Source organism: Heterodontus francisci, chromosome 1 (genome assembly GCF_036365525.1).
Source record: "Heterodontus francisci isolate sHetFra1 chromosome 1, sHetFra1.hap1, whole genome shotgun sequence".
Lineage (NCBI taxonomy): Eukaryota > Metazoa > Chordata > Chondrichthyes > Heterodontiformes > Heterodontidae > Heterodontus > Heterodontus francisci.
In genome coordinates this window covers 169438805-169452518 of record NC_090371.1, presented here as the reverse complement: position 1 = coordinate 169452518, position 13714 = coordinate 169438805, and the positions used below count along the sequence as shown (strand labels likewise).

Here is a 13714-nt window from a genome sequence, read left to right as displayed (position 1 = left end):
AAGCAGAAGAGTGCAGCAGAAATTAGAACCAGAATGAGTAATAATGGCAAAAAGTCAAAGCTTAAGGCTCTTTATCTGAATGTATGCAGCATTTGTAACAGGATAGATGAGTTGACGGCATCAAAACAAATAAATGAATATGACTTGATAGCTATTACAGATACATGGTTGTAGGGTGACCAAGACTGGGAACTCAATATTCAAGGGTATTCAACGTTCGGGTAAAATAGGCAAAAAGGAAAAGGAGGTGGGGTAGCTTTGTTGATAAAGGAAGGGATCAGTGCAGTGGTGAATAGTGATGTAGGTGCAATAGATCATGATTTGGAATCAGTTTGGGTGGAAATAAGGAATAGCAAGGGGAGGAAGTCACTGTGGGAGTTGTCTGTCGGCTCCCGAAGAGTTGCCTCACTGTAGGACAAAGTATAAATCAGAAAATAATGGAGACGTGTAAGAAGGGCGCTACTATTGTCATGGGTGATTTTAATTTGCATATTGACTGGACAAATCTGATCGGCAGAAGTAACATGGAAGTTGAATTTGTAGAGTGCATCAGGGATTGTTATTTAGAGCAATATATTGCAGAACCTACCTGGGAACAGGCTATTTTAGATCTAGTAATGTGTAATGAGGTAGATATCGTAGTTAAGGATCTTCTAGGGGGTAGCGATCACAACATGGTAGAATTTCAAATTCAGTTTGAGGGCAAGCAACTCAGGTCTCAAACCAATGTCTTCAACTTAACCAAGGACAATTACGGAGGTATGAAGAAAGTTGTCTAAAGCGGGTTGGGAAAATAGACTAAGGGGAAGATCAGTGGATGAGCAGTGGCAGACATTTAAGCAGATATTTCATAACATAAGAAATAGGAGCAGGAGTAGGCCATTCAGCCCCTCAAATCTGCCCCGCCATTCAATAAGATCATGGTTGATCTGGCCGAGGCCTCAATTCCTCTTTCGGGCCTGCTCTGCATAACCCTCGACACCCCGAGATTTCAAAAATCTAGTTACCACCTCCTTAAATACATTTAGTGACCTAGCCTCCACAACTTTCTGGGGTAGAGAATTCCAGAGATTCACCACCCACTGAGAGAAGAAATTCCTTTGCACCTCAGTTTTAAATGTGTGACCCCTTGTTCTGTAACTAAGTCCCCTAGTTTGAGAATCCCCCACTAGTAGAAACATATTCTCAACATCTACACTGTCAAGCCCTCTTAGAATCTTATCTGTTTCAACAAGATTACCTCTCATTCTTCTAAACTCAAATGAATAAAGGCCTAACCTGTTTAGCCGTTTTTGAGAAGACAACCCCTTCATTCCAGGAATCAGCCGACTGAACCTTTTCTGAACTGCCTCCAATGCTAGTATATCCTTCCTTAAATACGGGGACCAAAACTGTACGCTGTACTCCAGGTGCGGCCTCACCAACACCCTGTACAGTTGTAACAAGACTTTCCTATTTTTAAACTCTAACCCCCCCTAGCAATAAAGGCCAAAATTCCATTTGCCTTCCTAATTACTTGCTGCACCTGCATGCTAACTTTTTGTGTTTTATGTACAAGAACACCCAGATCCCTCTGTACTGCAGTATTTTGCAGTCTTTCTCCATTTAAATAATAATCTGCCTTTTGATTCTTCCTACCAAAGTGGATGACCTCACACTTTCCCACATTGAACACCATCTGCCAAGTTTTTGCCCACTCACTTAACTTATCTATATCCCCTTGCAGGTTCTTTGTGTCCTCATGACAACATGCCTTCCCATCTATTTTTATATCGTCAGCAAATTTGAATACACGACACTCTGTCCCTTCTTCCAAGTCATTAATATAGATAGTAAATAGTTGAGGCCCTAAGACTGATCCTTGTGGCACCCCACTAGTTATGGTTTTCCAACCTGAAAAGGACCCATTGATCCTGACTCTCTGCCTTCTGTGTGTTAGCCAATCCTCAATCCATGCCAACACATTACCCCCAATACCCTGAGCTCTTATTTTGTGCAATAACCTTTTATGTGGCACCTTATCGAACACCTTCTGAAAATCCAAAGACACGACATCTACCGGTTCCCCTTTATCAACTCTGCTTGTTATATCCTCAAAGAACTCTAACAAATTTGTCAAACATGATTTACCTTTCATAAAGCCATGTTGACTCTGTTTGATTGAATTATGTTTTTCTAAATGTCCTGTTATTTCTTCCTAAATATTGGACTCAAGCATTTTCCCAATGACAGATGTTAAGCTAACTGTTTCCTGCTTTCTGTCTTGCTCCTTTCTTGAATAGGGGCTTCACATTCACGGTTTTCCAATCCACTGGTACCCTCCCGGAATCCAGTGAGTTTTGATATATTATGACCAATGCCTCCACTATCTCTGCAGCCACTTCTTTTAAAACCCTTGGATGCAGCCCATCAGGCCCTGGCGACTTTTCTGCCTTTCGTCCCATCAGTTTGTCCAGCACGTTTTCCCTCGTGATAGAGATTGCTACAGGTTCCTCCCTCTCATTTACACCTTGCTCATCTATTATTGTTGGATGTTTATAGTGTCCTCCACCGTGAAGACCGATGCAAAATATTGGTTTAAATTATCTGCCATTTCCCTGTTAATAATTCTCCAGTCTCACCCTCCAAGGGTCCCACACTTACTTTAGCTACTCTCTTCCTTTTTATATACCCATAGAAACTCTTACTGTTTGTTTTTATATTTCTTGCCAATTTACTCTCATAATCAATTTTCTCCCTCTTTATTAGTTTTTTAGTCATCTGCTGCTGGTTTCTAAAAAATTCCCAATCCTCTGGCTTACCACTAATTTTCACCGCTTTGTACGCCTTTGTTTTTGATTTGATACTCTCCTTAACTTCCTTTGTTATCCACGGGTGGTTCATTGTTCTCATCGAGTCCTTTCTTCTAACTGGAATAAATGTTTGCTGAATTTTATGAAATATCTGCTTCAAGATTTGCCACTGCTCATCTACTGACTTCCCCTTTAGTCTATTTTCCCAGCCCGCTTTAGACAACTCTTTCTTCATACCTCTGTAATTGCCCCTGTTTAAGTTGAAGACACTAGTTTGAGACCTGAGTTGCTCACCCTCAAACTGAATTTGAAATTCTACCATGTTATGATTGCTTCCCCCTAGTGGATCCTTAACTACGAGATCTCTTATTAATCCTACCTCATTACACATTACCAAATCTAAAATAGCCTGTTCCCAGGTAGGTTCTATTGTTCTAAGAAACAATCCATGATGCACTCTACAAATTTGTCTTCCATGTTACCCTTGTCAATTTGATTTGTCCAGTCTATATGCAGATTAAATCACCCATGATAATTGCAGTGCCCCTCTTACACACCTCCATTATTTCCTGATTAATACTTTGTCCTACGAGAGGCAGCTCCTCGGGGGCCTAGAGACGACTTCCACCCGTGGTTTCTTTATATTGCTATTCCTTATTTCCACCCAAACACTCAGCAAAAATTCATCCCGGTCAAAAAGGACTCGATGAGAAGGATGAACCCCCCGTGGTTAACAAAGGCGGTCAAGGAGAGTATCCAATCAAAAACTAAGGCATACAAAGCGGCGAAAACTAGTGGTAGGCCAGAGGATTGGGAATTTTTTAGGAACCAGCAGTGGATGACTAAAAAGTTAATAAAGAGGGAGAAAATTGATGATGAAAGTAAACTGGCAAGAAATATAAAAACAAACAGTAAGATTTTCTATGGGCATATAAAAAGAGAATAGCTGAAGTGAGCAAGGGACCCTCGGAGGATGCGACTGGAGAGTTGATAACGGGAAACAGGGAAATGGCAGATAGTTTAAACCAATATTTTACATTGGTCTTCACGGTGGAGGACACTATAAACATCCCACAGATATCAGATAAGCAAGGAGCTAATGGGAGGAAAGATCTTGTAACAGTCTATCACAATGGACAAAGTATATGACAAATTAATGGAACTAAAGGCAGTCAAGTCACCAGCACCTGATGGCCTGCATCCAAGGGTTTTAAAGGAAGTGGCTGCAGAGATAGTGGAGGCGTTGGTCGAAATATTCCAGAACTCACTGGATTCCAGGAGGGTCCCAGCAGATTGGAAAACCGCTAATGTGACACCCCTGTTCAAGAAGGGAGGGAGACAAAAAGCAGGAAACTACAGGCCAGTCAGCTGAACATCGGTCATTGGGAAAACGCTAGAGTCCATTATCAAGGAAGAAATAGCAGGACGTTTAGAAAAGCTTAACACAATCAAACAGAGTCAATATAGTTTTGTGAAAGGGAAATCACGTTTGACAAATTTGCTAGAGCTCTTTGAGGATATAACAAGCAGAGTTGATAAAAGGGAACTGGTAGATGTAGTGTATTTGGATTTCCAGAAGGCATTCGATAAGATTATTGCACAAGATATGAGCTCACGGTATTCTTTTTTTTTTCTTTGGCCTCCTTGTCTCGAGAGACAATGGGTAAGCACCTGGAGGTGGTCAGTGGTTTGTGAAGCAGCGCCTGGAGCTCACGGTATTCAGGGTAATGTATTAGCATAGATTGAGGATTGGTTAACTCACAGAAGACAGAGAGTCGGGATTAATGGGTCTTTTTCACGTTGGAAAGACATAATTAGTGAAGTGCCACAAGGATCAGTCTTAGGGCCTCAACTATTTACTATCTATATTAATGACTTGGAGGAGGGGACAGAGTGTAGTATATCCAAATTTGCTGACGATACAAAAATAGGTGGGAGGGCATGTTGTGATGAGGACATAATGAATCTGCAAGGGGATATAGATAGGTTAAGTGAATGGGCAAAAACTTGGTAGATGGAGTTTAATGTAGGAAAGTGTGAGGTCATCCACTTTGGTAAGTAGAATCAAAAGGCAGATTATTATTTAAATGGAGAGAGACTCCAAAATACTGCAGTACAGAGGGATCTGGGTGTTCTTGTGCATGAAACACAAAAAGTTAGCATGCAGGTGCAGCAAGTAATTAAGGCGGCAAATGGAATTTTGGGCTTTATTGCTAGGGGGGGTTAGAGTTTCAAAATAGGGAAGTCTTGTTACAACTGTACAGGGTGTTGGTGAGGCCGTACCTGGAGTACTGTGTCTAGTTTTGGTCCCTGTATTTAAGGATATACTAGCATTGGAGGCAGGTCAAAAGAGATTAATTAGGCTGATTTCTGGGATGAAGGGTTTGACTTATCAATAACGGCTAAACAGGTTAGGCCTTTATTCATTGGAGTTTAGAAAAATGAGAGGTGATCTTATTGTAACGTATAAGAATCTAAGGGGGCTTGACAGGGTAGATATTGAGATGTTTCCACGAGTGGAGGAATCTCGAACTAGGGGACATAGTTACAGAATAAGGGACACACATTTAAGACTGAGATGCAAAGGAACTTCTTCTCTCAGTGGGTGGTGAATGTCTGGAATTCTCTATCCCAGAGTTGTGGAGGCTAGATCACTGAAAATATTTAAAGAGGAGGTAGATAGATTTTTGAAATATCGGGGAGTTGAGGGCTATGAGGAGCTGGCACGAAAGAAGAGTTGAGGTCTGGGGCAGATCAGCCAAGATCTTATTGAATGGCAGGGCAGGCTTGAGGGGCCAAATGGCCTATTCCTGCTCCTATTTCTTATATTATGATCCCAGCACGCCTACGCCACAAACCACCAACCAGTCCTCACCCGCCCAGGCAGCCTGCTGTCAGTCTCAGACACTGAACAATCACAGGCTGGAGGCTGCCGTCCGTCAGATGCAGTTTCTGCCTACCCCCTCTGCCTGACATACACTTTAATAAAACAGCCGTCAATCGAAGCTGAGCCACAGGCAGCCGGCTGTCAGTCACAGAGAATTGGCGGGCTGGATACTGGCCACACATTCTTTTAAAACACAAGTTTAAAGGCTTAGGGCAAGGCATTTAAAATTACCACAGACACTGTTGTGCGTGTACAGACACGTTGCTGACCCCTAGTCTTGAGATATTAAATTGACCTCACTACTCCTGGGGCAGGAGAATTCTTCAAGGGTTTCTGTCGTTGATGACTATCCAAAGTCCTGTTGAAAAATGAGTGTATATGGACATCAAACCCAACCACGCCAGCCTCTCTCTGTTACATCTTGCAGATATCAGTCTCCATCTCCAAAATCATCGTGCATGGGAAAAGAAAATGCAGAGAAGAAATAAAAGAAGAGTGAAGCGGCTTGTGATGAGGTGTGTGCAAATACATTTTTGTAATGACACAGTAGTTGATAAGTCATTCTGGTCTGTCCACACATTCCACCTTGTGCTCAGCTCAGAGCAGCACAGGTAAAGGAGCAAAAAATACATCCATTTTATCTGGATTGGGAATAGTGCACGACGGATCGTGCTCAGAATCCAACTGCAATGAATAATAATCAATTACATATATGTACAGCTGAAAAAATTAAACAATATTACTGCATTATGAGAATGTTCATTCAAATTCTGACATGATTACTCGAGTGCTGTTAAAACTGAGGCAAAATATTTATTATCTATTTGATTCACATAACTATTTGAACTACTGATTTTCTTTTTCGCTCCCAATTATTTTAAGTTGACTTACTCCTGTTGCTTTCAGTTTTTATCTTCTTTGCAATTTAACTTTACATATTATTCCATGAACAAAATTCTTCTTCCTTATCACAACAAATGTCTCTTTTTCCAAATATATTGAAATATTTTATTGTTTCCAGTCAATAAATAGACATTCTGCAAAAGTTGAAGTAGTTTGCTGCCACTCTTGCTCTCTTCACAACCACCAACTATCTGGATTCAGTTAAAATAAAATGTTTGTTTCTAACTCACGTAAATAATCAAAAGAATCAAAATCAACTGCAAATTTCTGTGATTTGTAGACAATAGAGGATGTAGCAAACAATGTTCCAAAGGGTTATGCAACTTGGGATGGTAAATGAAAATTTAAACTGATAAATGTAAGGTATTACTCATATATGTAAGGAATTAACGGATTTGAGTTCACACAGGGTGACTTATAAAGTGATTATTAGTAGTTACATCACTTTCAATGTCCAGACAACATAACAAAGCAACTAAAAAAATGTTGGAATATAAAGCCAGAATATAAAAATCTGCAGAAGTTATACTGAGGCTTTACACATTCTGCTAGTCAGACCAGTTGGAATACTGTACTCAGTTTTTCACACTGCACCACACCGCAAAACAGATATAGTTGCATCAAGAGTACAGAAAAGAGGAACAAAACTGGATCCCAAATGCAGAAGAGATAAAATAGGAGAAATTAGAGAAACTTTTGCTTTATGATCTATTAAGGTGGTGGTTAAACTGTACATATAAATATTAATGCTATAAATTAAACAGATCATTATTTCGAAGTAGACAATAAAAATGTGCTGCAGATTACAAATGGGAATCGAGTCGTCCAAATAAATTTAGAAGATACCAGAAAAATGTTTTTGCTCGGTGGTAGTTTTATGAGAAGTTTGCTCCAGCCTCATCTACTGACTATAGTGAGAGAAATGGTGTTTAAAAAAAGGGCTCCATTTGCCAACTGTCAAGATCTACACAACACAGGCACTTATCCAGTTCCTAGAATTCCACCAGGGTTGCCAAATTTTAAGAATCTACCTAAATATTTTTAAGACTATCCACTTTTCTCTAGTGGATTTGAATTTAAAAAAACATGATTAATGATTATACATGTGGGAAAGCACACTCAGACTGCAATAGCGCTGAATAGAAAATAATCCATCTCCAAGAACAATGATTTGCAGTTTTCACGGAAAATTAGATGGTATTGTGGGAACCAAGCACCAGCAAACATAATGCAATTTCCCGTGCTCCCTCCTGCCCTTCTTAAATAATGGAGTGATGTTGGTAGCTTTTCCAATCCAATGGGACATAAGAAAGTGCATAAGAATTAGGAGCAGAATCAGGTCAGATGATCCCTCAAACCTGCTCCGCCATTCCATAAGATCATAAAACGGCTGAACTTCCACATTAACTCCATCCACTTTCCTGCTGATTCCCATATCCTTTGATTCCCTGAGATCAAAAATCTATCAATGCCAGTCTTGAATATGCTCAACAATGGAGCATCCACAACCTTCAAGGGGACAGAATTTCAGATTCCCAACCTTCTAAGTGAAGAAATTTCTCCTCATCTCGATCCTGAATGGTCGACACTTTATCCTGAGACAATACTGAGTCTTACGCTCTCCAGCCAAGGGAACAATCCTCTCAGCATCTACCCTTTCAAGCGTTTCAATAAGATCTGATTTTCAAACTCTCTGCCCCTGCCTGCAACAATGGCAGAGTCCCCCACTCCACAAGGACAGACAGAAACACTAGGGCAAAGTCTTATTTGCATCCTTCTGCTGCACTTCTGCCAAGTTTCAGCTAAACTGCACCGGGGGGCTGCAGGATATTGGCCCCTTAGAATCTAGGCAGCAGAGACAAATTGCTCAATGCCAACTTCGTGCAGAGACAGCCTCAAACCCACCAGGATCTAAAGCCTCTACATGCTGAAGAGAGATTTGTTGGATTTAATTTGTTTTCATCACAGAAATATAGATTGGCGGTGGTGGGGTGCGTGAACCTGAGGCACGTTTGATGTTGATGTAGGTAGGCTATTTGACTTCAGGTCTGATCATAGAATTTTACGACATGGATCTAACAATAATATGCCTTAAATAAGATCATAGATTTAAAGAAACTTCCCCGCCACACAGAGTAGTGGATACACAGGACAGCTGATGGGTTATAACAAGGATGAGCAAATACAAGATAATCAAACATTTAATGGGATATAAGATTGTGTGTTACTCAGACCAAGGGTGGGTGATTATCAGCTATGTCGGGGGCAGCAGGCTAAGGCGGAGTACCAGAGCTGGGAATGGATAAATATTCTGAATTTTGTTTAATTTACTTTCTCAGGAGATTTAAAAGGGAATAAATAGTTATTATGTGGTCTGTGGAAGGATTTGGCTAGAGGTGCCAAATGATATTTTCTCATTTCACATACTTTTACATTAACAAATTGGTTATGTAATAAAATTTGTAAGAGATTTCAGGATTTCAAAGGTACGGCCTCGGTCTGTGGTGCTGTCAATGTACTATTATGCGACATTTTAGAAAGAATGGTGCACCACCTAACGTTACATGACACCCCAAACAGCTGAATAAATATTTGTCTCAGAAAAGAATGTGCTTGCATATCAAAAAAGGACAAATGAAGGGAGTAGCATATTTAATCCAACAGGACTATTTCAATATATTGCACCTTTAAATTGAGATCAAAGTAAAAAGAAATTTCAGTATGTGCGTTCATGTTTGCATAAAAAAATGCAGCCCATGGGTGGAAACAAATCTATATATTTAAGAGCAACATTCTTGGAGAACGACAGCAAGTCCAACTAGCTGGCAAGTAGCAAGAATCCTTGAAGCAACAGTGCCAGAGAGAAACACTCAACAAAGTTAAACACGGACATGAAACAAACCCTACCTGATAAGCAACTGCTTCTGCCCCCCTCTTGAACCTAGGCATCTTGCCGACCTCCACCCCCCAACCTGAGCAGGAATCATGGTCCCCTTCCCCTGAACAGTAAATTAAGTAGGTACATCTCCCCTTCTAAATGTCAAACATCTTCTACCCAGAACCACACACTTCCCCCAAACATGTGCATACTGGCTGCAGTCTTTCCACCAGCTAACCAACCTTATTTCATTCACTCCCCCTGACTGCACTTCTCCATACATAACACCATTCTCCTCAACCAGTTATATTTCTCCTTCCCCGAATGCCAGCTATTCAATTATCTCAATCCCTCTGCAGCCTGCTGTGCTGAATTTCCTTTCCTCAGCACAGCCTTCCTCTGCCCTTCCCTTTCCTATCTCCCGTCCTCCCCAATTCTGCTTGATGTGAAAATTCAAATTGGTCTCGACTACCCATGTGTAATCCACGAGAAATCGAGTCGTGCTTTATATAAATGAAAGTTTTAAGACATGGTTATAACAGAGGATAAATTTACAAATTGTTATCTGGTTCAGCTATGGGATAGGCCTCAGGGTTTTGCTATCACCTTTGGCAGCCCAGAGTTTGGGTCAGAATCCCTGTGTGTGGGGAAACTACCAATTATGATCTTTTGATTTGCTTAATGTGTGAAATTCCAATATAGTTCTGCTTATTTTGTTTAAAGAAAAGTAATGTAGTATTTTACCTGCTTGAGAGAACACGCTATGATTAATGTAGGCATATGTTAAGCTTAGCAAGGTCATGGATACAAGTATCTCAATCCAATTCTCCAATAACAACACGTCCATTATCCAATGAATTGCTTCACTCACTCAAAACCTAACAAAATTAGCTGATGCAGAAATGGCAATTAGTGAGGTTCTTTTCTGAGGTTTAGGAGAGAGTTAGGGTTCTTTGTTCAGGTGTAGGGGAAGCTCTGCATTCAAATTGTACAGTACCATAAGGAGTACAACTATTGGGAAAATGTTTCATTCATAAATATGAAAATTCATCTTGAAGAGCTAAAACAAAAAAATTAACCTTTTATTTTTATTGAAAAAGAAAATCTGTAAAACCAAAACAGAGTTTTGTCATAGCAATAGCAAATGTAAAGGAATTTTTTAATATACAGTTAATTCAGTGGAAAAAGAGGACATTCTCAAAGTAATACAGTCATTGCCACTAACTGCTTTAAGAGGAGTTTATTTTCTTGAATGACAAGTTGTGTTAGCACAGATTTGATCCGTTTTTTCTTCAGAGTTCAGAAAACAATTCTCAAACAATCTGGATTGGCTTCCTTTGATAGAGGGTCAAAAATAAAGTTTTGCAGTTTCCCAATTAAACCGCACTGCTTGATAGCAACTTGGGCAACGGTCTTTTGAATTCAATAAACAGCAGCCAAACTCACCGGAAACAAATCTCATTGCTGTTTTCAGAAATAGAACCCCCTTGAATGATGACTGCGGTGCTATTTTGGGTCCAGTGTTATTGAAGAAAATACTTCCAAATTCAATGCAGACATGGTGAAAATGAACTTCCTATTCTGGTAAAAAGACTTTAAATAACCACAACTGCAAATTAAGTTCTGGAAGAAACAAATTCAATATTTTAAATACGGGAACCACTGAATCTTGGTGGTGGCTGCAATTCCATAAATTTGGTTGGGGTTATTACTGTGACATCTGAGCTTCCATTGCCTGTGCTGTCCACTCGGGGGCAGCCTGGCTGATCTTCTCCAGTAGATTGTTCACTTGGAAACAAAGGGACTGGATCTGTTTGTCCCATGTGGGCAAAGCTTCACGAGCTGGAAGAATAAGAGATAGACATAATATGCTAGTAAAATGCTAGTAGCCCAATAATAAAAGATATAATATTTGAAAAGTGCTGGTGTACCAATGTATTTTGCCACAATGATAGAATTCTGACTCTCCCTAACAACTGGTCTCTGATTATAGTTATGACAATGTAAAGCTGGGGGAGCAGGCTAAGTTACATAGGAAGATAGGGACAGCAGTATGCCAGTGAGCCACTCAAGCCTACTCCCCATTCAATTAGATCACAGCTAACCTGTACCTTAACTCCATTTACCCAACTTTGCTCTATATGGCTTGATACCCTTACCTAATAAAAATCTCAGTCTTGAAAATATCAATTGACTTCGAATCCAATCTAAACAAACTACAGAAAGGTGAATGAAATCAGTCGAGGCGCCAAGTCTTGATCATTATCTGCTGACTTCAGCTGGAACTGTGTGCTTGTACATTAGTCAGTTAAACAGTCAGCTGATAATTACTGCCCAAGCTATCACAAGAACAATGGTCACTTGGGAAAGGTACAAGAAAGGCCATAGCAGTTTCCCAGCGTCAGAAGAAAACTAGGAAAAGGTGAAAATTGGAGGGGAAAAAATGTAACAGGTAATTTAAAAAAAAAAACATTTTCATAACTGTTTCTTCATGTATAATTCAGAGGCCTGAAAAACTGCTGCATATTGAAGTTTTACCCACCATGCACCTCGCCCCGCCTCCCACCCAACCACAACCTACTGACTGAGGAAATAAAAAACACACTCACAAAATCTATTCATTTCAGCTCAATCACTGTTCCCAGACCTTGGTTCGGATGACAGGTGAGCTCACCTCCAATAAGCTATCAAACGCTATAGATTTTCATAATGCTACCTTCCTTTTATTTAAAAAAATTACTGCATCTTAACCATTTTTTTTTACACAAGTATCCCCTCCCATTTCCTCTCCTTTCCCAAAATACCAGACTAAATTGATCACTGTCGATTTAAATTGGTCCACTTCCTGTATATTCTGTTTTGGGGTTGTATTTCAAATCTCAGATTTTTCTGACATTTAAACTTTTACTTTCAATAGCAGTGCCTGGTTAGCTAGCAGCCACGTTGTGACATGGAGTACAATTTCTCCATGACAATACTCCATCTAGAATGGATAAGTGGGTTGGGAGGGACGGGAGAAGAGAAATAATTGGTTGAAAATCAGTCGTATACTTAAGTGAAGCAGGTAACGCATTATCACATCACAAATCAGCATGGAAGATAGTGGCTTGTAATTTCTTGTCTCCTTTACTTAAGAAAATAGAACAATAGGTGGTAAAGACAGAGAGAAATTACACATTTTAGCGAGAAAGGCACAAATGAAACATATCAAATCATTCCATGGTAGGTACATCCATTAATTAACTGCATCTGAAATGTATTTTAATAATCATTTTCATTCTACATATTTTAGTATTAATGTCAATTTTATTCATTTGCACATATGACAATTTGACCATTAATTTTCTCCAGTTCCTTCTTCACCTGGGACTCTCATTCATGTGTTATGCCAACTGGGATTTCCAAAATACATAAAAACACATCCATCAATTAAGTTCACCTCACCAACACACTGAGCCCTTTCCTAAAATAAATTCACTTTCAAAACGTTATGGCCTATTAAAAAATGTTTTAATTTGCAAATGCACTAAGATTGAAATAATTTTAGGGAATTAAAAGTAAGTTAACTATAAAAATTGCGAAGCAGAACACATACATTAACACTTTAAAAAAAACAAGCTTGCTGCTTCCACTATAGCACTAAAAGATAAAAGTTAAAATAATGGGAATGGTGAAAGGAATACGTGCTCCACGTATGTGCATATAGCCATCAATTTTCCAGCATCATTTGATACCTGCAGGGAAGTAAGCAATCACGTACTCTGTACTTTTATGAAACTTCATAAATATACAATTTAACTAATTATTGCTAACATTACTTTTTCCACAAGCAACTTAGGAAAAATGCACGTTCTTCTCACCCAAAATTTGAATTTTCTTTCAAGCGTATAGAAATGATTACAAAATGTAAATTAATTTTCCCAATGACTCTCAAAGGCAGCATGTAGCTTAGCCATAGACCGGAAAAGTTCCTGGTTTGATCTTTAGTCTGTTTCGAGCTAGCAGCAGGCATGCTACAATTAGCCTCAATGCAAAAATCAGCCACAGTTCCTGCTCTTGATTGCTATTCAGTGACTCCTGCTGGAAGTACACATGTGGTAGTCAGAAGAGAACATGATCAGGCTTAACTGTGTTGTTTCCCACAGTTAAAAAGCCTGATTTCATTAAATTGAGGCACAGGAAGATGATCAAGGTCAGAGTTGATCTGTTTGAATATCTATTAATTAATGAAAGATAATCATTTAGCAAACCATT

General features: G+C 39.5%; 1 protein-coding gene across 1 annotated transcript in view; it reads right to left on the bottom strand.

The window, feature by feature from the left end:
- Positions 1-10534: 10534 nt before the first annotated feature.
- Positions 10535-13714, bottom strand: part of cops4 (COP9 constitutive photomorphogenic homolog subunit 4 (Arabidopsis)) — a 78331-nt gene continuing 75151 nt past the window's right edge. Inside the window, exon 10 of the mRNA XM_068031063.1 lies at positions 10535-11302. Within this exon, the coding sequence (XP_067887164.1) occupies positions 11169-11302 (134 nt within the window). The 3' untranslated portion in view covers positions 10535-11168. The remainder of the gene's footprint in view (positions 11303-13714) is intronic.